The sequence below is a fragment of the Labrus mixtus genome, chromosome 15, assembly GCF_963584025.1.
Source record: "Labrus mixtus chromosome 15, fLabMix1.1, whole genome shotgun sequence".
Lineage (NCBI taxonomy): Eukaryota > Metazoa > Chordata > Actinopteri > Labriformes > Labridae > Labrus > Labrus mixtus.
In genome coordinates, this window is record NC_083626.1 from 11,814,503 (window position 1) to 11,837,816 (window position 23,314).

Genomic DNA, 23,314 nt, shown 5'->3' on the forward strand with positions numbered 1-23,314 from the left:
AACTCACAGCAGCTGTACATCATTTAACTGGAGCCTTTCAATCACTCAGGGGCCTTCCGGCTCTCTGTTTGCTATGCAAGGCAGCTAGCCCCCCTCTGTCTATGCCAGCAACTTAACATCTTAACATCTCAGGGCGCCAGCTATTGCACTACATCATGCATGAGATGATTTCCTCACATGATCACATATAAGGCATTCAATCACTTTGCAAGACGCGTATGTGATCAATACGAATATTTAAATGAAGGCTTAGGGTAATGCTCTATTGATTTGAAGCTCACTAAATAAAAGGAAGGATTTTCTCCCTCCCAGGTTCCAGAGGACCATGGAGATGCGGATGATAGCTCAGAAAAGACCCCCAGCAAAGCCTCCAAATCCCCCCAGAAAACCAACAAGAGGCCAAAGACCGTCCCTGTCAAAATCACCCTGCTTGACGGCTCAGACTACGAGGTTGCAGTTGAGGTATGGTTGAGAAATTCAGGGAAATAAATTGACCAGTATTTTGTGTTTCACAGTATAAGTTTTTAACTATCGTTGTCTTTTGGTTTTGGCCATATTTTCTGCCTGTAATAATAAGATTGTACTTTTCTAGATGTTTAACTATTTTCACTCTGAAAAGGATTCAAAATTTGATATCCAAGAGATTTATTTTACATTTTTAAGCAACTTGAAATCTGGAAAGAATCAGGAGGCTAGAAACTGAGAGTAAACTAATTGATTTAAACTTGTTTGTTGGACTTTAACGGAGGAGTGTTGCTGAATTGCCATACATTATCTTAAATTGTTTTGCGCTTTAGTTTTTACTAAGACAATTACCAACCATCTGTAAGTTTGTATTCTTCTTGATCTCATGTTGCTCATTTGTTTCACCATCAGACTCTGTTGTAGCGTTTTCACCCATATCCCTGCAATCACGTTTAAGGCAACAAAATTATACTGAAGAAAATGATGACCACAACTGCAAAACCAGGCATATTCTTTAAAAGCTGCTTCAGCTAAAAAAAAAAAAAGGTTTTCCCTTGGTGTTTTTCCCCACCATTAGCAATCCTGAAAATATGCTGAAACATGAACGAAAACCAATTCCTAGTGGTTGATTTGCAGTGCTTTTGAAACAGTCTGGTTGTTTTATATAACTTGCATGCAAACATTCCTAAAATTCATATCTGACAGTGCAAGGTGTCAAGAATAGAAACTGCATTTTAAGAAGGAAGTGTAAATCGCTCCTTCCTGAATAGACTTCTTGACTCAGCACACAGCACCTCAGTACACCTCAGAGGGATTTAGTCTCCTTGGGTAATTCATGCTACTGAGTCAGGAAATGTAGCTCTGCTGCTATTCTCCCTGTGAGGGGGGAGTGAAGGTTTGAGGTAGCTAATACATGGCTGTACTTTGTGGGGGGATGGAGGCTCAGATAAGCAATCCCCATCTTCCCTGAATCGTGACTGGAGCCTTTTGTGTTTTTTAAACAAACGGGGTGTTTCTCGGTGAATTCCCAGCGCTCTGTTTATTTGTATTTAACAGCAGCTCACAGGCTCCTCATGACTGAACACAGCAGAAAGTAAATCTGCTCCCACACTGGTACGACTTCTAAAGGTAGAGAGAGTGGTGTCGAACAGTTCAGAGATCCTGGGCTGGACTAACAGAGGTTCAGTGATTCACATGAAGCTGGAAGCTGATAGGCTGCTGCTGATGATGTAGTGTGATGTGTGAAGCAATGATCTTGTTGGCCGCTCGACCTCATTCACATCAACTGCTTTCCTTTTATGGCTTATTGCCTCCCACGTGGCCTCACATGTTTTACTTACCAGAGCCAGCTAGGAGAAATATGTCAGGAGTCCTTACTGAGGCATCACACACACACACACACACACACACACACACACACACACACACACACACACACACACACACACACACACACACACACACACATTGTCCTTCAACTCATCCCCCCATCCTTTGCACACACATTTCTCCATGTCACCTGGCCAGTGACACCAGAGGTATTGGCCTTTGACAGGTAATCCATACAGCTGACAGATGGGTGCTCTTAATGTTTGACCAGGGAGAAAATAGGATGGGAGAAGAAAAAAGGAGGAAATGAGGATGAGGGTGGGGGAGGAGGAGCATAGAAAGAAATATAAGGGTTATGTATAAGCGGTGCATGCTTCTGTTCTGTTATATGTATGTGAGAGTAAGTCTTCATTGGAAAAAAGGCAAGCAGGGACACAATGATGAATGCAGTGGAATCATTACTTTAATGACAGACATGAAGTCAGCAGAGCGCCTGAGAGAGCGAGCGAGAGCAGCCTAATGATAAAAACAGAGAAGCAGGCTGAGCCTCTTATCGATGTTTAGCTACCGACGTTATAGGTATTGATTGACCTCAGCGCATTTACATTGACCAGTCCTTAACCTAAAGCCATAATGTTAAAGAAAGAACTCCGCCCCCTGCTTACTTATCTCACAGCCTTATATGCAAACACATTACAGTTTTGAAATACGTCTTCAACAAAGAATCTGCAATTATAATTGAAATAACGAGATCAGTCCTGTACTTTAGCTTTATTACTTTATCTAAACAGACTCTTCAAACCGCATGACTGTGTGCATTTCCACTTCATTGAAAAGGGGCCATGCTGTTTTGGGTTTAAAATCAAAGCATTCTGTGCCACTGATTTTTCAAAGCTCAGCTGCTGGTGCTGAATAGGGACCTATTAAAAAAGGCTTTCATGCTTTAACCCATGACATGGTTTTCTTGTCTTAACAAGTGACACATAGAGAATGCAACAATAACAGCAATCATGCGGTTCAAAAAGGGGAATGCACAGAATAAAAACATAAACCATACAACATGTTTTATGTTCTCATTCTAAAATTTCCTCTGCAGAGAAAACCAATATCTCCTCAAATGTGATCTGTGATCGTGTGGTTAACAAACTGAAAAACAAATGAAAGATTAATGACACTGGGGCCAAACTGGGCCTCCGAAAAAAGCTTAAAGGATGATCAGATCATTTTATCTACAGCAGAGTCTGCACAATGTCTTCCCATTTTAATAACACCCATCAAACAAGTTCCCCTGCAGCTCCACTGTGCCTCTGCCCCTTTAAGAAGTCTGCTCGCAGTGTGCTACAGAACTAAACACTTCAAGTTTAATTTAGTTTAATCTCTTGATGAGATATATCGACAATGTTTACAGACCAACACTGGAGCAGTTTGATTGAAGAGCAGCTTTTCTTACACGAGCTAAGCTAATTAATCATATGTTTTGACCCACAGAGCCTTATAACAAATGAATGAAAAACAGGATAACTTTCCAAACCTGTGATTCGGCCTCATTCGGAAAATCATTCAATAAAATTTTTTTAATTTTAAATGTTCATCTGAACTTTTAACCAGCTGCCTTTAATCTAGCCACGAAATTATTGTTAAACTTTTCAACAAATGAATGTGGAATAAGACAAAATGTATCCATCAAAGGTTGAGTAACCATTTAATGTTTAGGGCATACCCGTATCGTTTTACCATAGTAACCTTAAAAGGGATGCAGCATTATGTATGGAGTGTAAAGTACATGATTAATGTTTTTGTTTTTTCAACTAAAACAAGTGTCATAATGCAGATTTCAAATGGATTTCTTTTTCAAAAATAAAGTTGTGTTTTCTTACCCTGAGTACAAAGCATATTTAGACAGTTGCATAGAGGCTTCAGTAGCTCTGGAGGGAGCTCTCCTGCGATGACATAGGAATTGTATCAGCCTGGGTTGTGAGGCTTCTCATTTAGAGATTAGATTACAACATTTCGATTTGAAGGATATGGGTGTTAATCAGTGTGCAAAATAAAAGAGGAATTTGAGCTGCATTTTTATTTAGCTTCACCCCTGAAGATTATTGCTGCATAACTATTGATCTAAAAATACCTAAATTGTTTTTTTCTGAGAGCAGAGGTAAAATTTTTGTATATTTATTTGGTGTTTACAAAGATGGAATTTTGCCATTATATACATTTCTATGATTGATTTGAATTCTTAGAATTACACCAAATGGCCACTAACACAAATCAGCCCACAAAACTAGTCACAGAAATGTGATTGGAAGCAATTGGAGCGACTCAGAAATCTCATCAGCAGCTACGGAATTGCTCGCCATGCTTGGGGGGCCACCTGAGATGTGTGTTGCAATTTCATTTTGTTAAGAAATTGAATGTATTGTATGTGTCACGACCCTAAAAATATCTCTGACTGCAGCCTCTGCCTGCTAATCAGCATGATTGTTTGACAGTCTCCCACAGCAGCCTCAGTGCAGCAGGATATCAATTATTATTTATATTATTGAGAGATAGACGGCTTTATGATGCTTTATTAATTAGCCTGTCTTTAATTTTTGAAAGCGGCGCTGACTACTGCCAGATTTTTCCTATTAAACCTGAACATAGCTTATTGTCAGCCCTGTGGTAACCACAGATAGAGTGAGAGGGCACAGGCAGATTCAGAAGGGACTTATTACTTCTGTTTCCATGGTAACAGCTGCTTGGATGCTTTGTCGCCATAGAAGCCAGGTTTCCCTTGGAGATGAATCTGGCGTGTGTGTGTGTGTGTGTGTGTGTGTGTGTGTGTGTGTGTGTGTGTGTGTGTGTGTGTGTGTGTGTGTGTGTGTGTGTGTGTGTGTGTGTGTGTGTGTAATGGAACAGCAGTTTGCCAAGGCTGCCTGTGCACCCACAGAGGCCGTGTTCTCAGCCCTGAAGGCTCCCAGAGAAAATAGGTGTGGTCTCTTGAAACGCCACTGATGCCAAATGCAATCACTCCTCATAAAGAAACAGAGAGAGAGAGAGAGAGAGGAGAGGGAGGAGAGAGGAGGTGAGAGAAGCTCTTCCCTCTCAGCGGGGGAGGGCCACACCAAAAACATCTCTCTGAACACAGTTGGACTGCATTTTTTCATCACGCATGAAAGAAAATATAAATATGTACATGTATATTTTAAGATTATAATGTATGCTTGTGTAGAAAATCAAATAACAAGAGGATAGGAAGAAATGTATGAAAAAGGGACAAGCTTGAGAAATATTGCAGTTATGAGATTTCTTTATTTAACATAAGGCATGCAGATGCCCCACAGTCTCCCACATCTTTATTAAATCTCATTATTATGCTGGCATGGTACATATTTTTATAAAACCTGCACCACTCTTTCTCACCTGCCCTCCTGCTGTGTGTTTTTATATATATATATATATATATATATATATATATGCTCATGTGTTCGTGTGTATGTCTCTGTGCACGTTTGTGTTTGGGTGTGTTTCATAGAAATTTGCCAAGGGCCAGACACTGCTGGACATGGTGTGTGGCCATCTGAACCTGCTGGAGAGGGACTACTTTGGCTTGTGTTTCCAGGACACGGATATCTCCAAGGTCAGACACACACACACACACACACACACACACACACACACACACACACACACACACACACACACATACACATGCAACCACACCACACAAAAAAAAGATTTCACTTGGCATCATAAAACAACAATATCTTTTTAATTATAAGATCCACAACTGAACCTAACCTGACATCTGACAGAATTGTCATCACATTATGCTCAATTTCCATCTTTAATCACTTCATTTGCTGGAGTTAGTGAAACAAGGTCTGGACCCAAAACCCAAGATTCTCTGTAGCTGTGCCAAAACCTTAGCTGTTGTTTACTCTGTGATAATTGGATAGGCGTGTGAAGATCTTAAAGTGATTTCCAAATGTAACTTAGTGAGAACTCACACATACACATTGATGAGGTGCATGTTTGTGTTTGTTCAATACAGTACTGTATGTGTTGAGATTTATTCATTGATGGATTAATACTCACTTTCTCTTTTCCCATGAAGAAAGCTTTAATACATCCTGTGGTCACATTTGTACTCTCTAAATGTTTTTTACTCATGTGAACCGTTTAGAAAATCATTTCAGTGTAAGCCAATGTTGTGGTGGAGTCAAACAGCATGTAAAATGCTTTGAACTGAATACTGGAGTCCTGGATTCTAATGTGTGGTTTACTGGTGAATACTTGGCTTGAAATGGTTGAGCAGTTATGTAGCTGTTGTGGACGTTGTTGCACTTACTTTCCTTTACAAATTCACATGTGTCTCCTTTTCCAGTATGATCTGCAAACACTTGGCTTAAGTGCACAACATCATTTTCTTTTTGGTTGTATTTTATTAATGATCCCAGAGTTTATTGTCAACCAGCCTTTCAGCCAACCTGCCCTTTTTGCCCAGACTGTTTTTCCAGGTGTTATAAAACTTTGAGTCCCTGGTTGACCTTTTAACCGAGCTTTAGCACTTAAATCCTGAGAGTGGCATACATGGCCTTTAACCTTTCAAAATGTGATTAGACTGTATGGCCTTTTAAAAATGGTGAACAGGGTCCACAGTGCACCATGAAAGCTGGAGTGACATTAAGCAGAGGGAGCCGGACTGAACTGGCATTTATATTGATGCTTTCAGTGTTTATTGAAGCTTTCATCCATTTTCTTGTTGATGAATATATTTGGCTTTTGACTAGAGAAAAGAGTTTAAAACGTAAGAGCAGCAAGGGAGTTAGTATTCTTTAAAAAGCCTTTTAAAACGTGGGTATAGATGTTTTTTTCTGTGGCTGAACTCCTCAAAGGAGACTGTTTTTTTTTCTTTATTAGAATTGGTTGGATCCCTCCAAAGAGATCAAGAAGCAGATTCGGGGTAAGTTCCTCAGACAGAAACAAACACACACCCCACAGACACAATCCAACAAATCCACACACATGCTGCATTTTAATGAACAGGCAGTCATTGAAAACATCTCTGCGGGTGGTTCTCCTACAGTCGGTTCCTGGATCTTTGGATTTTCTGTCAAGTTCTACCCTCCAGACCCGTCTGTGCTCATTGAAGACATTACCAGGTAGGACTGTATGCAATGATTGGGACTTTTAACTTACAATGAATGAACTCTGGTGAGTTTGGGTGTCTGAAGTCTAATATGTTAACCCAAAGAAAACAGCTCTGCTGAAAACATCTGTAACTAAAGCCAAAAACAAGAAATCAGCATACAGAAGTCTCCAGAGGAAATTATAGAATTGTAAGAGACCCCCCTTTTGAAAATGAAATACTGTCGATTGCTGCATCAAAAAAGCAGAGTGGAATCACAAAATTGATTGCTGTTAACTAAATTATGTATCACCTCCTGCAAGGAACAAACACAGCATCATCAGCAAAAAAGTTAACATATTTGATTTCTTTATTTCGAAGATGTAAAAAAAAAAAACAATAGGAACATAGGACATGTGAATTCTATAGAAATGATTCTAGTGCATAACATTGTAATGTTGTGGACTGACTCCCAAACAAACATTGCTGTTGCTTTAGCCACACACTGCTAGCTTGGCTAACAACGTTGAATATTGACTGTTACTGACAAGTCCAACATTTTCTCATTTCACAGGCTTCCCACTGAAGTCAATAAACTCAACAAATATCAGTAACTTTTCTCCTTCTGGTGTTTCTTTAGGTACTATCTGTGTCTGCAGCTGAGGGACGACATCCTGTCTGGTCGCCTGCCCTGCTCGTTCGTCACCCACGCCCTTCTCGGCTCCTACACCGTCCAGGCAGAGCTGGGAGACTACGAGCCAGAGGACCATGGCCCCGACTATGTCAGCGACTTCCGCTTTGCTCCAAACCAGACGCGAGAGCTTGAGGAGAGAGTGATGGAGCTGCACCATAACTACAGGTCAGAGAAAAAATGACTACTTTAATTGTATTGAATTCCATAAAGATAATGTGTAATGTTGGTATAGCTGATTTGTGATGAATCATGTGTGGCTTTTTGTGCTTCAGGGGGATGAGTCCAGCAGATGCAGAGGTGAACTTCCTAGAAAATGCAAAGAAACTCTCGATGTATGGCGTGGACTTGCATCATGCTAAGGTACAGAGATAACACTCGGGTTCCATTCAAATTTGAAGGTTCAAAAACACTTTTGCTCAATGCCTTTTTTTTTCCCACCAGGATTCAGAAGGAATCGACATCATGCTCGGTGTGAGCGCCAACGGTTTGCTCATCTACCGAGACCGACTGAGAATCAACCGCTTCGCCTGGCCGAAAATCCTCAAGATCTCCTACAAGAGGAGCAACTTCTATATCAAGATCCGCCCGGGAGAGGTAAATAAAAACTCTCATTATCTTGTCTCTTGCATGTTGACGTACGGAGGAGTAGTTCACCTTAAAATTATTGCATGCACAATCCCACTGGAACAGTTCACGACAGTCACTGTAGCAAAGCCGAGGCAAGTGGAATAAAAGATCATTTGGTAAAGAGCCTCTTTTCTATTTCATGCCTTCACAGTTGTTAGAATTACATCATTGTCTCTTTTTGACTCGTCCCAAAACAGCATAAATAGTAATTTCATGGTTTGATAGAAGTGTTGCTTCTGAGATTTATCTGCACATAGCCACGTGACAACTGACAAGGAGACATTATTTATAGCCCTCAGAGATACCGTTCTTAAAGATTAGGCTGATAGGTCGTGCTTTCATTCTTCTTCTCCTCCTCTCTTCCTCTCTGCTGAGTTTAATATGTGATTAGCCAGTCGTGAGGATTTGCACTTTCATCAAGGATTTTACTTGCAAATGTAACAGTCACATTATGATCGCTCTGGTTTTTTTGACTCCCTACATTTATAATGGTTTGCTGTTTTTTTCCCCTTCATCCTCTGGCCTTGGGGGCATCTGCAGTGTGTCTTATACCCACTGTGAAACTGACAATGACATTTTTGTGGTGAAAACCATGGCCATTACGTGCATATACTTCCTTCTGCTGATCTTTCCTCTTAACTTAGCTGTCGTTTCAGATTTGCCTGCAGGGTTGTCATTGTGTTTTTAAGCTCTTTAATTTTAAACTGTACCCACAGATTTTTGCTATGGATGAAGTTTGCTTCTCTTGTAAAAGGACCAGTCTTAATGTCTATAGAGAGTTTATATTGCTATTAAGGTTTGATTTAAAAGTTTACCCAGTTCTCACCAGTTAGAGTGATCACACAAATGGTTAATTTGTAGGTTGGTTAGAGATGGGAAACCTGCCTGACATGGATCTGCAAGACTTGATAATAACTTTCTTAGCACAAACAGAAATACAATATTGATTTTTCCATTGCTGCAGAGTAAACAAATTCACCCTGCTACCAATCCCTCATCTTTCCCTGCACTCAACACCCTTCCTTCACTCTCTTCTTCTACGCCTCCCTTTCTCTTCTTCCACCACCTCCACCTCCACTCCTTTCCCTCACTGCTCAGTATGAACAGTTTGAAAGCACCATAGGCTTCAAGCTGCCAAACCACCGGGCCTCAAAGCGATTGTGGAAGGTCTGCATTGAACACCACACCTTTTTCAGGTAGGACCTTACACATGCACTGTAACATACCCTCTCTGCACTGAAGTCATCTCACCCTGCACAATCTGTTCACACTTTGCATGACAGATTATCTCACAGGTTACCCTCATACAATTCCTTGATTCTTTAACTTTTCATTGTGGCATTTTCCCCAGGTCATTCAGGTTGATCCATAATAATTCCAGCATCCTTTGGATAAAGTGATATGTAACTGTACATTTGTAGGGAGGTTCAGGGGACTTTGATTCTAAAAATAGGGAGACATTATCAGTTGGTAAAAATGATACTTTAACCTAGATGATCTTTTATTTAGATGCACAGCAGGTCATCTCAACTCTCAAAAGGATGATACTTTTTTGACAAACACAGTGCTTTACATTACGCAACTGTTAAAGATAAGAGACCCCTTCCACGACTCTGTGGTTAAAATGAAGAAAGAGCTAGAACCTGTTTGGCTGAGCATACACTTAGAAACTGTCAGAAAGAGCTGGACTGCTTTGTTTTCTCTAAAGGCTACAGAATCTCTACTGGCATTTTTACAGTGATTTTAACACCTTTTGTCTCATATGCTTTACTCCTACAATAACCAAAAAGTCAAAGTGTTAAGTTGTGGTTTTAAGGGGGCAGGGTTCACTTACATCCTGGACTCATAACTGGTGACTACAAGACTCTATCTATTTTTAGAGGTTATGTTTGGATGATTTTATTTTTTTAAAACACAGACCGTATTTTTTTTCCTGTTTTCATTTTTTATGCTGATATAAGTTAACCTGTTGCTGCCAGTAGTAGTGTTTTTGTTTTCAGTGGATCTTATCTAACTCTTTTCAAAATGTAAAACTACAACATTGAAATTTATCTTTCAGACAAAAATGAATCTTCTAATTCAACAGTCAAAGCTGAACTAACAAACTTTTTTTTATAGTTCTTCAAAGAAAATCACAGGAAATGATTGGGGAACTTAGGAACTTTTATTATTAATAAAGCATCACCCCTATTCTGGGGTGTCAAAGTATTGAATCAAAGTTGCCAGAAGATGCAAAATCTGAGTATTTGTTGTAGATTTACGCCGACTGAACCTTCCTACAGGTTGGTTTCCCCAGAGCCGCCTCCCAAGGGGTTCCTGGTGATTGGCTCCAAGTTCCGCTACAGCGGGCGGACCCAAGCTCAAACCAGACAGGCCAGCGCTCTGATTGACAGGCCCGCACCACAGTTCGAACGGTCTGTTAGCAAGAGGTACTTGCTGCCGAGAAGCATTGATGGAGGTAAGAAAACTCTGCTGTTTCATTTTAAGTTTCACTTACGATTTTGTTGTTAGGGAATAAATTGAGAAAATTGACTAATGGATGAATAATCCATTAGCATGAAAATCTACTTCTATCTAATTCTTTGTAAATATACCAGCAATAGAGCTAATTCAAGTCGTTTCATTTTTAAATGTGGCCTCTTGCTTTCAAAGGTGAAATTATTATTCTTTTTTGAATCACTGTATTTTTACATAGTCAACATTGTCTAATGAGTTTAGTGTCTCTAAGTAGCTAAATTGTATTCAATAAAGCATGGTGTTCATTTTTTGAATATGGTCCCATCGAGAGTAATACTGTTGGATAAAACAGAATATGTATTAAAGTATGAATACCTGGGAAGACATTATCCTGTGACCCATTGTCACGCCTTTTAAAAAAAAAAACTTAGATAGTGATAGCAAAAAAATTAAAAAATTTGGATACAAAAAGTATAGTGGTAACTAATGATTGATGATGGTACACTTATGAAGTGTGGTATCTTTCAAATCTCTGAGAGTTCCATGTTGTCAGAACTTGAAAAAACTTTGGAAAACAGTAGTGAGGGCAGAGTTTCACTTCATGGGTGTCAACCATAAGAAGCATGACAACTCGCTCCCAGACATCAGCAATGCTTCCTGCACTGCCTACTGCCAGTCTCCCCTGGTCAAGGTCATTAATGACAACTTCAGCATCGTTGAGGGGCTGATGAGCACAGTTCATGCCATCACCGCCACACTGAAGACTTCATATAAAGGCACAGTCTATACCGACATCCAGTCCTGTTAAACACTGGACTGTAGGGTTGTGCCATGTAAAAGTTTCAACACGGAAGTCCAGACTGTCAATGTTCCCCTTTACTCACTTTTCTCCAGCCTCTGCTCTCGGGGACAGTATGGACCAGCTGTCCCAGAGAAGCTCCAGTGAACGAACGCAGTTCATGTCTAGAGAAGACCTGGACCAAGAAGGCAGCCTTGACCTGGACCACGATCAGTACCACTATCAGGACCAAGACCAGGACCAGTACACAGATCAGGAGCTGGAGCTGAATGATGGTCAGGAACTGGAACCAGTTCAGAAGCCTCCTCGGGGGGCCAACATCCAAACACCAACCAAGACTTTGGAGCTGAAGGTATTTCAATACAACACTTGGTTCTGCCTTGCTTTGTATATTTATGCAATTATTAGGACACATAAACGACCTAATAAATAGTATGTTGCTGTTCAGCACTGGAAACTATACTAAAGTAGTAAAAAAATACAAAAGCTGTCAAGTCGACAATTTTGAACATTTATCTGGCAGCTGCAGTCACCAAAGTTGACAAAATAAATCATAAACTTCAGACTAACACTCCCCATCCTTCTTTTACACGATTATTTTATCACCATTACTACTTTTTTCTATTCGGCACAATTTTTCCCCAATTTCTGCTTTTCTCTAAACTTCTAGGACTTATGATTGTGTCCTCTTCTTTTATGTTGTCTGAAAATCTCGACATCTTCTCTGCAGATTATTTTCTTTTAACCCAGCATGCTGCCTCTAACAGTTCTTCTCTTGTCCCTGCTATATTGTTAACACGCTCCGCTGACCTCTGCTCTCTCTCTCTCTGACCTCTTTGTCATCCACTTCATCCTCTTCAGCAGGCTGAGGAGGCAGGCTCACCTGTAGAATCAAAACCAGAGGTACTTTGGCCTTGGACCTCAGTGTCTGTTTGTGTGGTTTTGGTCGTTGTAGGTCATGCACCAGTACTCTCTTGTTTGTTTCTATTTTGATTGTCTCTGGAGGGAATGTTATTTTTTCACATCAGGATTTCCTGGTTTCCACTGAGTCTTATCCATGGAAACTGCATGAAAGGATCTTCAGATGAATAGACTCCGAGTATATCGTTTAAATGTATTCAGACTCTATGTTTACTTTTTTTCTTCTTATCTGTCTGCTGAAAATAGCTAGGGTAGAAATTGATACTAGATTTCTTTAAGCACTTTAAAATGACAGAAACAGTTCAACTGTAGCAGAAAACACTCTTGTTTTTTTTTTAAAAGTCAACATATGTTCAAAAGTGTGTATCTTTAACAGTCCCTGTGTGAAATTAGAGGGATTGATGGCTTTTAGCAGGATAAACAGATGGGACCTTGAAGCAATGTTGATGATTTAGTGGATCCCCAGTTGACAAATCTCATGGTACTTATGCTGAGATGGGTAAAACCTCTCAGTGATTTATTCATTCAATGAATTATATTCAATTATTTTTTTTAATCTGCAAAACGGCTCTCTAGATACCAAATGTTGTTTGTTGTTGGATTCACAAATCCAGTCTTTGTTGTATTTACAAGGTAAAGATTATACCAGTGTGTGTAGCCTTGTATTATTCCTGTGCAGGTATCTGTGCTAGTGTGATTAAGTAGTGCAGGAAATATTGACATAGCTTTAGCTTCTGAAGCATCTGTTCATTTGTGGTTTTGTAATGTGCTTTTACAAAATGTTTGGATGAAGAAGAATGGGAAGAATCACCCTCTCCAAGCACTTATCTCCAGTCAATAGAAGGCTGCATTAATTATCAATTGGCTGACTCTGAAATGGATTGTCCCTGTCTTCTTGGCAGAACATTAAATGGCTTAACAGTCTTTAAAGGCTTGAAAGCCCTGGTGGTGTGGACTGTTTCTGTTTGTATCTGTCTGTCTGTCTGTCTGGACGCCTGCCTTTTGGACTCACCTGCAGCACTTTACCTCTTTGTCTCTGCACGCTTCTGTTCTCCACCCCACCCCTCCCCACCCTAACTCTCAACCTCCTGCTTTGCTCTCAAAAAACCCTTCACTTCATCTCACTTGGCCCACCTCGGGCTCCCTCATCTTTCGGACAAGGATTGGGCCACCCCTCGGCCCAAACAGGAGGTACTGCTTGTCCTCTCTTCTTTGCATGTGATGTGTGTCATGTTCAACAGGTTTGCTGGGATTACCTATTCCTTACCATGCCTGTCATTTCCTGATGTAACACAGTATGCAACAACAGCAACCAACTTGGTATTCAAACATTCAGGCTGTTTTTTCTTCGACACACTCAATGGTTTGGTGCACTAATGTTTGAACATTTGCATGTCTCAGTAGGAGTATTTTCTGTGTAGCCATTGATCATTTAATAACTATGTTGGTGTTAATCACAATGTTTAAGATGAATAATAATAAATAGAAATAAATTGTTTTTTGTCCCTGTAACTACGAGATGTATCGCTTTTGTCTAAAAGCAGCAATGCAAGTGGAACAAGTGATTAAAGGCGCGATCTGTGTACTGTTATTTATCTGTGTTTGGTCTGTTTTAGTGTGGTGACGCGGTCAGCAGGCATATGTTTTCCGATCATGTGGTGCAATTACTAAAATATCCTGCAGCACAGTTACAAAACATAGAACAGTCACCAACCCCCTCGAGATAAACCTCCACGCTGATTTTCAGCTTTAATTACATAATCACATATATCGTAATAAATCTGTAACAATAATCAAACATGTCGATTCAGGACTAGGATTTCAACTTTTGCTTTGTCCCTGGTGTGACCTTTACTGTCTAAGCAGCAGTTCCTGGATAAGCCTGAAGATGTTCTGCAAAAGCACCAGGCCAGCATCAATGAGCTGAAGAGAGCTCTGAGGCAGCCTAACAGCAAGATGGCCCAGAGGGAGAAACGCCTCTCCTCCAATACTCCTCCAGGAGGAACCCCCGAGCGGAAACCAGTAAGAACCAGATCCTATTCCACAGTTTAAAGAACCCACTATATTACATCTAGTTTCAAACGGTATGTTTTTCGATAAATGTTGTACTGTTCAGCCCTTTACCTTTCTCTCTTCTCTTTCAAAACTGTGATTCCATTGATCCTAAAAGAGATCAAAACATCTTGAAATACATCAAAGTTTGCACAGTCAAAGGTCCCCAAAGATTATTGCCTGGTTTTCTTTCATTAATCATGTATGGTCGTAAAAAAAAAAAAAGGGACATGAAATAAGAACTTGAGGAGTTTAGTGTAACTAGCTAGGCTAATGCAACTGTTTACTCTATGTCAACATAGGCAACCGGTGATGCCAAATTGATTGACAAGCAGGATGCGTACGAAGGAGCGCTGGATATTTATTCTTATATGGAAAAAAAGACCTCTCCTGTCAGTAAAGACACAGTCTCTCTGACACCGTGGACACACTTTACAACAATGGCAAACACAGAGGTGGATAATACAGCCGAAACTAAAGGGCATCATCATTATTCTGTATCAACAAGGAATGTCGTTCATGAAAACGGATATGGATCTCTGTCGGACAAAGACAGAAGCGCAGCGATTCACAGAGATGACAAGCAGAGTCAGTTTGAGAATCGTATCCATCAAGAGAGACCAACAAACTTTGAGACTCAGCCGGTTGAATCACTCCCAAAGGGCATCGGGGGGAAAAGTGAGAGTGACACTAGGCATTTTGAGAGCTGGAAAGTAAAAGATCCGAGTCCCATGGGAGCAAAAGATTGCCACAAAACTGAAAACTCGCACTCAGAAGTCACCAAAATAGTTCCTCTCAAGCCACAACGATCAAAGAAGTCTTTGAATAAGGAGAACAAAGGTGTTCCAAACCCTCAAACTCAAAGCTGGTCTGATAGAGGCGTCTTTGCTGCGACTGGGGACGGACAGATGACAGAATCAAAGGGCGGCTCCTGTGAGGCAGGAAGGAGAGTGGATGATTATACTGTACCGCAAGCTCCCACAGATGTTGTCAAGGAAAACGCAGGGGCGGCCAAATACCAGAGTGAAGCTGCGGCGTCACATCCTCAGCAAAGTCTGCTTCATCAACAGATTAAGAAGGAGCTGCTCAGACAACAGGAGATCAGAGACAGCAGAGGTACGACAGGACACAGTCAGTGGACGGATCATTTTCAAAACAACTCAGACGTTAAAGAAAATCTTGCCTCTGGCTCCAAATTTCCCACAGCTCCCCCTCGAAGCCTTCCTCTGAAAACGCACTGGACCAGAGACAGACAAAGCAATGTGGACAGCAGCCACATCCACTATCGGACAGCCAGCCAAGAAACAGCCAACAAGTGGAAGCAAGCGGTAAACAATCAGCCCCCTCTAACCTGTTTGTCCCATCATCGGAAAGTAAAACATTGCATGAGCTTCAGGCGATGTCGAGCCAACTTGTTTTTACCATCTAAAAACAAAACCAATCACATGCACATTCTTCAGAACTCATGTATGAGAAAGCAAAAGTTCACCTTCTTCCTCAGCATCGCATCATTGGCCCAGAGATCTTTTTGCTTTCCGTTGTTCCCCTTCTTCACAGCGCTTGACATCTGCTTGGCCATTTCAGAACGCTGCGGGCCTTTAAGCAAAGTTCACAATGCTTATAAGCTTCAGGCGTCCCCTTTTATCCCACCTTAACTTGTCACGTTAACACCTGGTCTCTCCTTCCAACATCTTCACAGGATTGAGGTGGCTGCTGTTGCAAGGAGCACAAGACCTTTCCACTATTTTCCTTTGAAACCTATTTTTCACATGATTTAAATCCTTTTTTATAAATGTCTGAGAGGGGCATTTGGGCCAAATGTTCTGCCTTGGCACCTCTGTAGCAGCAATAGAAAACGAAAAAAGGCGATGAGATGTAATCACAGCCTGCAGAGCTGCCAAACCTCTTATGGGCTCAGGCATTCATATGCTGCATCTACCAATATGAATACCTCTTTCCTGCAAGGGAATTTAAAAAATCTAACCTTTTAGTGCATGGCATTACCATTGCACTTGCAGTCATTTTTATTATTATGTCAGCCTCTGAGACACAGCCTTCTCTATGTGCATGCTTCTGACACTAGCCTTAAGCTTTACAGTATCTAGGAATTCTCATATGTGTATTTATTTATTCATTAAGCAAGTTAAACACAAGCCCTGAAGTTGGAGCAAATTGTACAAAATACATTAAAGTGTTTACATTTCAGATATGAATATGGAGTGAGCTCCAACCAGGACGTAGGCAATTAGCTTTAAAGCTATAAGAAGAGAACATTGCAATCATTGTTTCAAACATTGTTCTGTGACAAAAAAAGGCTTACCTCAGCTCTTTTGTGCTGCAAATAAAAAATCCTAGCAATAGAAATAAAAAATACTCCCTGCTCTCTTCTAGTTTTTCCATGTATGAAATGTAACATGGTTTGCTATCATAGGGATTTTAACGAATTTACACTCTTTAATATTTGGATATTAATGCATCCGTGTTTGTTTCTCCACAGGAGACACCTCCCACACCTGCTATTCACGAGGAGCCTCTCGATGAAGCTTCAGTGAGTCTTCTCTTTGCTCCACCAAACAGTCATTAGGTTTTCCTTGATTTTAGTCAATTCAAACTGGGCTTACTTTTCCAACACGTTTTTCTGCACTATTTTTTAAATGTTTGTGTTTTTGTTGATGGGGGAAAATGTGGCTAGTATCGTGCAATGCTGGTTCCATGGAAGGAACAGTCTGTAAATAAGGCAGCGCTAACCAACAAAATTCAACTAATATTACAACTATTAACTTTGCATAACCTCTATATGTAAAAGGTTTCCTGATGCTGTTCAAGCTTTTGTCTTTATTAGAATTTTTGGAAACGGTCTACTTTTTAATTCTCCTCCAAAGACAAATGAAACTGCATTTGCTTTTCTCTTTCGCTTAAATTTATTTAAAGAACAAACTTGTTCACTCCATGTCTGAAATACTTTGACTACAAAAAATATAGTTGAAGTTCCTCTCTCTCTTTATTTCCGCAGATGGAACCATGGGAGAGACGCCTGGGCTCCCTCTCAGAGGATGACCAGGACCATGACATCCTGTACCTGAAGGAAACCCACCTGGGCATCGAGCGCAAATGTTCCAGCATCACTGTCAGCTCGACGTCCAGCCTTGAGGCGGAAGTGGATTTCACCGTCCTCACAGACCTGCACACAGGCATGGAGGAGTTCTCCAGGGGAATGTCAGAGCTGGGAGACAGAGATCTTTCGCCTGACGTGGGTCTGTGCTTTGGCATAGACTATCTCCAGCAGCAGCAGCAGGGTCCATGTGAGCCTCCTCCTCCACTAGTGTCAGCTCCTCTGTCCAGAGGAGCCAGCAGCAGCCCTCCAGCCAAACTTATCCAGGCTGAAGAAGTCCGACAGGAGGTCAAACGGCCAGATGTGCAGGTACTGTGGAACAGGGTTTCTGTTTGAAGTGTGTATAAAAGACTTTCAGATTTTTACTTTAGTATGTTCTAATCAGGCAGGTAACAAGACCTGTGCTATTATTAGGCAACAAAAATATGCTTATGTAAGTGTTTTATATCTTTACCTTTGCTTGTTTTAACAAGAAGCCTTTGTGAAATAAAAGAAAATAGTAAATGTAACCGTTGTGCCAAAACAACAGAATTTAGTGCTGGATTTTTCTCCAACATCTCACTGTCACAGAGTAAGTATCATGACAGGTCGCCAAACTGAGCTGTTGATAAGTTGGTAAAGGTTTTTGTTTCCGGGCTTCTGGGTGAATGAAACATACAGAAAAAGAACAGACAAAACTATTGTGGTGTGATCACACCAAACATCATGTGAGTCACTGCTTTGACACGGTGTTTTTCTCTATCAACTGCTATTTTTTATGTTACATTTTATGACGTAAACTGTCAAAAAAAAAGCTGCACTAAATGAAGCTCTGCATTTTAAAAGTACATTCAATAGTGAGTGTTGTTACTTTCTATTCTCTGAAATTGGAAACAGGAGCAGACAAAGCCCCTCCCCCAAGTGTCTGGAAAGAAATATTGTGACAGGCAATACAAATGGATTTCATTTCTTTGTTCCTTCTTTTTTTATTGATTTTTGTTTCTGAGCAGTGAGCTAAAAAAAAAAACATTGTCCATCTGTATCTTTTAGGTTTTATTGTTGCTTCAGGTTCTTTATCTTTGCATCAGAAGCTGACTTGATTCTTCATTTGTCTTCTTTTCTTCTTTTCTTCTTTTCTTCTTTCTTCTTCACTGCAGCCGGTTGTTCCTAAAAAACCAAAGAGGTCAGTTCCAGTGTCTTCGTCAGTGGACAGAGAGCAGACACACAGGGAAGCTGGTCGCATCTCTGCTGCCACGCCGCTGAGCAGGGAGGCCAGTGATGTCATGCCCACGCCGGCAGTAAGAAAGACGGACGTCAGGACGGAGACTCAACCCAATGGGTCAGAGGTCACAACAACCATTGTGGAGTTTGCAGATCAGGTATCAAAAAAAGTGCAGTTAAAAGAGACAATATGATGCACTTACTAAGTTGAACTACCTTAAGGTGAAATAATGAATTTGTCTGTTTTCAGGATCATGGTATCACTAGCCTGAGTGAAGTTTCTTACTCTACAAGAAAGAGTGTTTCCCCTGTGAGTACAAAGAAAAGGACCTCTCCATTTTTAACTCAACCTGGAGCTCACTCTTTCTGCTCCCTGAGGATTAAACCTACTTACAGTTCCAGAACCAAAGAATATTTCTAATATGTGCCTGACTGAATGTACTGAGATATCAAAAAAAAATGACTATAGTTTTCTCCTGCTTCAATGTTTTGCATGTGATTTTGTTTTCAGTACTTGCTTTATACTCCCAGCATTTCTGCTTCTCCAGGTGCACATGAGCAGTTTTGGTAGAGAGGCGTCCGGGTCGCCAATCCTTGTAGCTGAAAATGTTACCTCGGCAACCACTCACGTCACAAAGGTAGAGCAGTCTGAGTGGAACTTGGAGAGATTACGTTATAATCATGTTTTTTTTCCCCATGAGCATGTGCGGCTCATCTCTGTGTTGAATGGAGTTAAATGTGGGCTCTTTCTTCTGAACTCTATTTAAAGAACACTTTTTTTGTGTTGCAGACGGTGAAAGGAGGATATTCGGAGACCAGGATCGAGAAGAGGATCATAATCACAGGAGACGACGATGTAGACCAGGAACAGGTGAGCTGAAGGGAACAAATAAACTTTGAAATAAATAGTTGAGTTTCTTAGCGGTTGTTGGTTCTGTAATTTTTGGACTTGCTGAAGATGTTAGAAGATTTACACTGTTACACTAGTTTGTTTCAATTGATTATAATATTAGAATTGAAAAATGTAAACACTTTACCAACCTCTGAGTTCAAACATTAAGCCATGGAACTGACACAGTACGTCATGCATTGATTTTTTAAACTTTATCATATCTATGATTAGATCAACCTTAGTGTGAGGACATCTTACAAACTATTTTTATGCTAGTCATTAAATAAATGACAAAGAAGGAAGAAGATATTGGAACCATAACATTTTTTTTCTTTTTTTTTTGCTAGAAACATTTTTCATTTTTCATTTTTTAGTCCCAATCGACCCTCCTTTTAAAGACAAGCTTGTTTCTTGAACCATCATGAATTGTATAATATAAATCCAGCGTTGACTATTGAACATCAAAAGTTGCCCTGAGCCATATTTAAAAAACAAACATTACTCCTTCCGTGATTTATTTTAAACAAGAACCGCTGTTCTCTCTATTTCCCCTCGCAGGCTCTGGCTATAGCAATCCAGGAAGCCAAGCAGCAGCATCCTGACATGCAGGTGACCAAAGCAGTGGTTGTCAGGGAAACAGAATCATCCACAGAGGATCGACACGGTGCATCAGAGGTACAGGTGCCATCTTGACTCCAGCAGATAATATCTGGCTGAGATTTAGCCCTTAGAAAGCTCCCTTTGAGGGATTTAAAGCTGACTGTCTTCTCTTTTTTTACCCAACAGTCATGATTTCCTGAGATCAGAGCACCCCCCTGTGGACCAGACTTGTCAGTGCTGATGTGAAATTGCATCCCATCATCCCTCCTGACAGACTCGTGACTGTGGCACTCAAATGGAGCCTTTTGTTCATATTCACACAAATACACACACATGGCTGAATAGGGAATCCTGTGAAATTCTAGTTTTTTTTTTTGTTTTTATTCAACAATTTCACTTTAAAATGATTCATGTGCAGCAGGTGGTCATGGAGGTAAAAGAAGAGCCTTGATTATATGGAGTGTATGCCACCAGAAATCTGAACATCTGGAACAAGTATAAAGATGATCCCCTGCAAACCTCTCATTCCTCACCTTCTCTATTCAAACAACTTGCTTTAGTTTCTCTACAAGGTAAAAGGGAAAAAGTGCAGAGTGGGTTCTTCTTTGGATAATCTGTCTACTCATTCACACTAAAATAACCCGAGGTCAGGAATATTTTGAAAAAAAAAAAGGTCCTGCACACAGTCTTCTATGTGTGTGTGTCGTGCTGTTCTGAATAACAAGAATTCATCAGCTACCTGATGAAAAACCTGTGTGTGTGTGTGTGTCTTACCAGTAATAAGTAAAAGAAAAATCCACTACATGTAGTTCCAGTACTGTGCAAGCCTTCTGTGAAGCAGGATGCAATGAGCTCTCTTGCATTAGCAGCCGAATGAACAACTGAGCTTTGTCCTGCCCCCCTCTCTCTCTGACTGATGATGATGCAGTGAGGAGAAGGGATCATTTAAGCAACGAGGTCCTCTGGTGGTGTTTCTTCATATATATTTTTTTTTTATTAACGGCCAAAGTAGGAGCTCCTCTGATCTCTATACTTCCCTCTATCTGTCTAAGGATTTTACCTCTTTCAATTGTATTTTATCAATGATGCGGTGTGTGAGTGCAGCATGAATGGAAGGACATGACCAGAGTTAATGTATCATGATGGACTGTGATAGGATTTTTGGAGATTTTTTGTGTATGTGTCAGGAATGAGGAGTTTTTTTTTTTTTTTTTTTAATACACACAGTGTACCTGTTGTATTTATCCAAATGGTGGAGATGTAGTTTCTGAGCATGCTGATGTTTCAGAATGATCACTGTTTATTTTCTCTCCTTTTTGCAGCCTTTTAGAAAATGCTTTCAGAACTCTGCTGGACATGAAACCACTTTGGCTATCTTGTGTAGTAACTACTTCAAAGAGGAGGCTCACCCCCTTGTGCGAGTCACAAAATTGGCTGCTGCATCATTAAAAGTAGTATTTGAGATAATGTTTGCATGATAAGTTCTGGCATTATTGGATTGTAATTGAGTTTGACGATGACACACTAAGATGTAAAGGCCGAATTGATTGCAATCTGCTGAATCAGAGCTGACATGTACAAAAAGGAAATTAGGCTTTCTGACAGGAAATGAAGAATATTCTTTACTAGAAGTGGTAATTATGATGCACATAATGAAGAGTAAACAATCCTGACATCCAAAGACAGCATAAAGGCTACAGATTCTTCTGTCAGCTACATCCTTGAACAGTTACTGGTGAAGTTTAATATGTCTTTATTCTACATATCAGTGCTTTTAAATTCATTTCCCCACCAGGAAATCTCTCATGCCTACATTCAGTATCTGTACCAACATTCAACGAATCTTCTTCATGTTTCAAAATGGCCTACAGAAATGGTTTTATGTATCAAAAAAAAGGTAATACTCTTCTAACTAAATATCAGTGTTAAAAATAAACTTTGCAGTAGGAGCAGCATCTCTGAGCCTGTAGTTTTGTGTGGTTTGGTGAATGTTAGAGGGAAACCGTAGTCGTGTAGTGTGCCAGTTGAGGTAGCAGTCAAATTGTACAAACTCTGATTTTGTATTAAAATAACTTTATATAAACAAGTGACTTTTAATTAAAGAAGTGCCAGAAAGTCAAATGCATAAACTTGACAGGGCAACATTTCCCTTTAATTATAGTGTCTTTCAAATGAACTGAGAAATCTCCTTGCATAAATCACATTTTATATTGAAGTCAATACATGCAGCAGCAGCAAAGTAATTCAATTGAGAGAAAGTCAAAGCTGTCATGTCAGGTTTATGAGCTTTTACTGAGGTATAACTTTGGCTTTCAGACACTTAACTTAGTTGTCAGCATTCTCATGTGTTAGTTTCACTAACTTTGTATTTTATTTCCCCAAAAAAAATCTGTTATGGCAAATGGATGTGAACATCAAACTGGATGGTGGAAAAAATGATGCATCCATTCATACCGTGTACTGTTTTATTTGGTACTTTCTGGTGGATTGTGACGATTGTAAGGTAGATAATAGCCATGGGGATCGATGTACACAAGGATTCACAGACTAGTTACTTTTTAAAAGAGAGTTTTGCAACATCATCAAGCATACACAATGGAAATCCCTTCTCACCTCTCTTCACTACAGGGCAAAAAAAACATCCTTATCACCCTCGGATCAAACTGAAAGGTCACATTTACCTTCCTTTGTCCGGAACTAAGCTGGGAGTCAGTCAACTAATAACCAGACTGTGATTAATCACAGACATTAGGCTGTGACACCTGCTATCAGTGTCTGACTGGACGACCTCTGGCTGACCCTTAAACTCTGTACAGCGCCCTCCTCCTCCTCCTCCTCCTCTTCTTCCTCTACAGCAGCTTCATCCCTTCTGCTCTGCTGCTCTCCATTGCTTGGTGCTGTGTCTTTGTTGTACATTGTACTTGCATTCCTTCAAAATGAATAAAGAAGACAGAAAAAAAAGAATGAAATGAAATGGGAGTCTGCTCTGTTTGCTCTTTTCCACATACCTTTGTCCCAGCTGCTGTGTTTCTTTTCAGGCCTGATGTGCAGCAACT

The 23,314-nt window shown here is 40.3% G+C and overlaps 1 protein-coding gene across 1 annotated transcript in view; it reads left to right on the forward strand.

Annotated features, from left to right (window-relative positions):
* The window catches only part of si:dkey-178k16.1 (band 4.1-like protein 1), a 40,337-nt gene extending 17,577 nt beyond the window's left edge, over positions 1–22,760 (forward strand). The window contains exons 3-23 of the mRNA XM_061057186.1: positions 313–462; positions 5,309–5,413; positions 6,697–6,739; positions 6,863–6,938; positions 7,545–7,763; positions 7,871–7,958; positions 8,040–8,192; positions 9,324–9,421; positions 10,508–10,683; positions 11,577–11,833; positions 12,343–12,384; positions 13,564–13,593; positions 14,266–14,424; positions 16,952–17,002; positions 17,468–17,875; positions 18,703–18,924; positions 19,017–19,076; positions 19,315–19,404; positions 19,557–19,637; positions 20,217–20,333; positions 20,445–22,760. Of these exons, the coding sequence (XP_060913169.1) occupies positions 313–462; positions 5,309–5,413; positions 6,697–6,739; positions 6,863–6,938; positions 7,545–7,763; positions 7,871–7,958; positions 8,040–8,192; positions 9,324–9,421; positions 10,508–10,683; positions 11,577–11,833; positions 12,343–12,384; positions 13,564–13,593; positions 14,266–14,424; positions 16,952–17,002; positions 17,468–17,875; positions 18,703–18,924; positions 19,017–19,076; positions 19,315–19,404; positions 19,557–19,637; positions 20,217–20,333; positions 20,445–20,450 (2,631 nt within the window). The 3' untranslated portion in view covers positions 20,451–22,760. The remainder of the gene's footprint in view (positions 1–312; positions 463–5,308; positions 5,414–6,696; positions 6,740–6,862; positions 6,939–7,544; positions 7,764–7,870; positions 7,959–8,039; positions 8,193–9,323; positions 9,422–10,507; positions 10,684–11,576; positions 11,834–12,342; positions 12,385–13,563; positions 13,594–14,265; positions 14,425–16,951; positions 17,003–17,467; positions 17,876–18,702; positions 18,925–19,016; positions 19,077–19,314; positions 19,405–19,556; positions 19,638–20,216; positions 20,334–20,444) is intronic.
* The last annotated feature ends 554 nt before the right edge of the window (positions 22,761–23,314 follow it).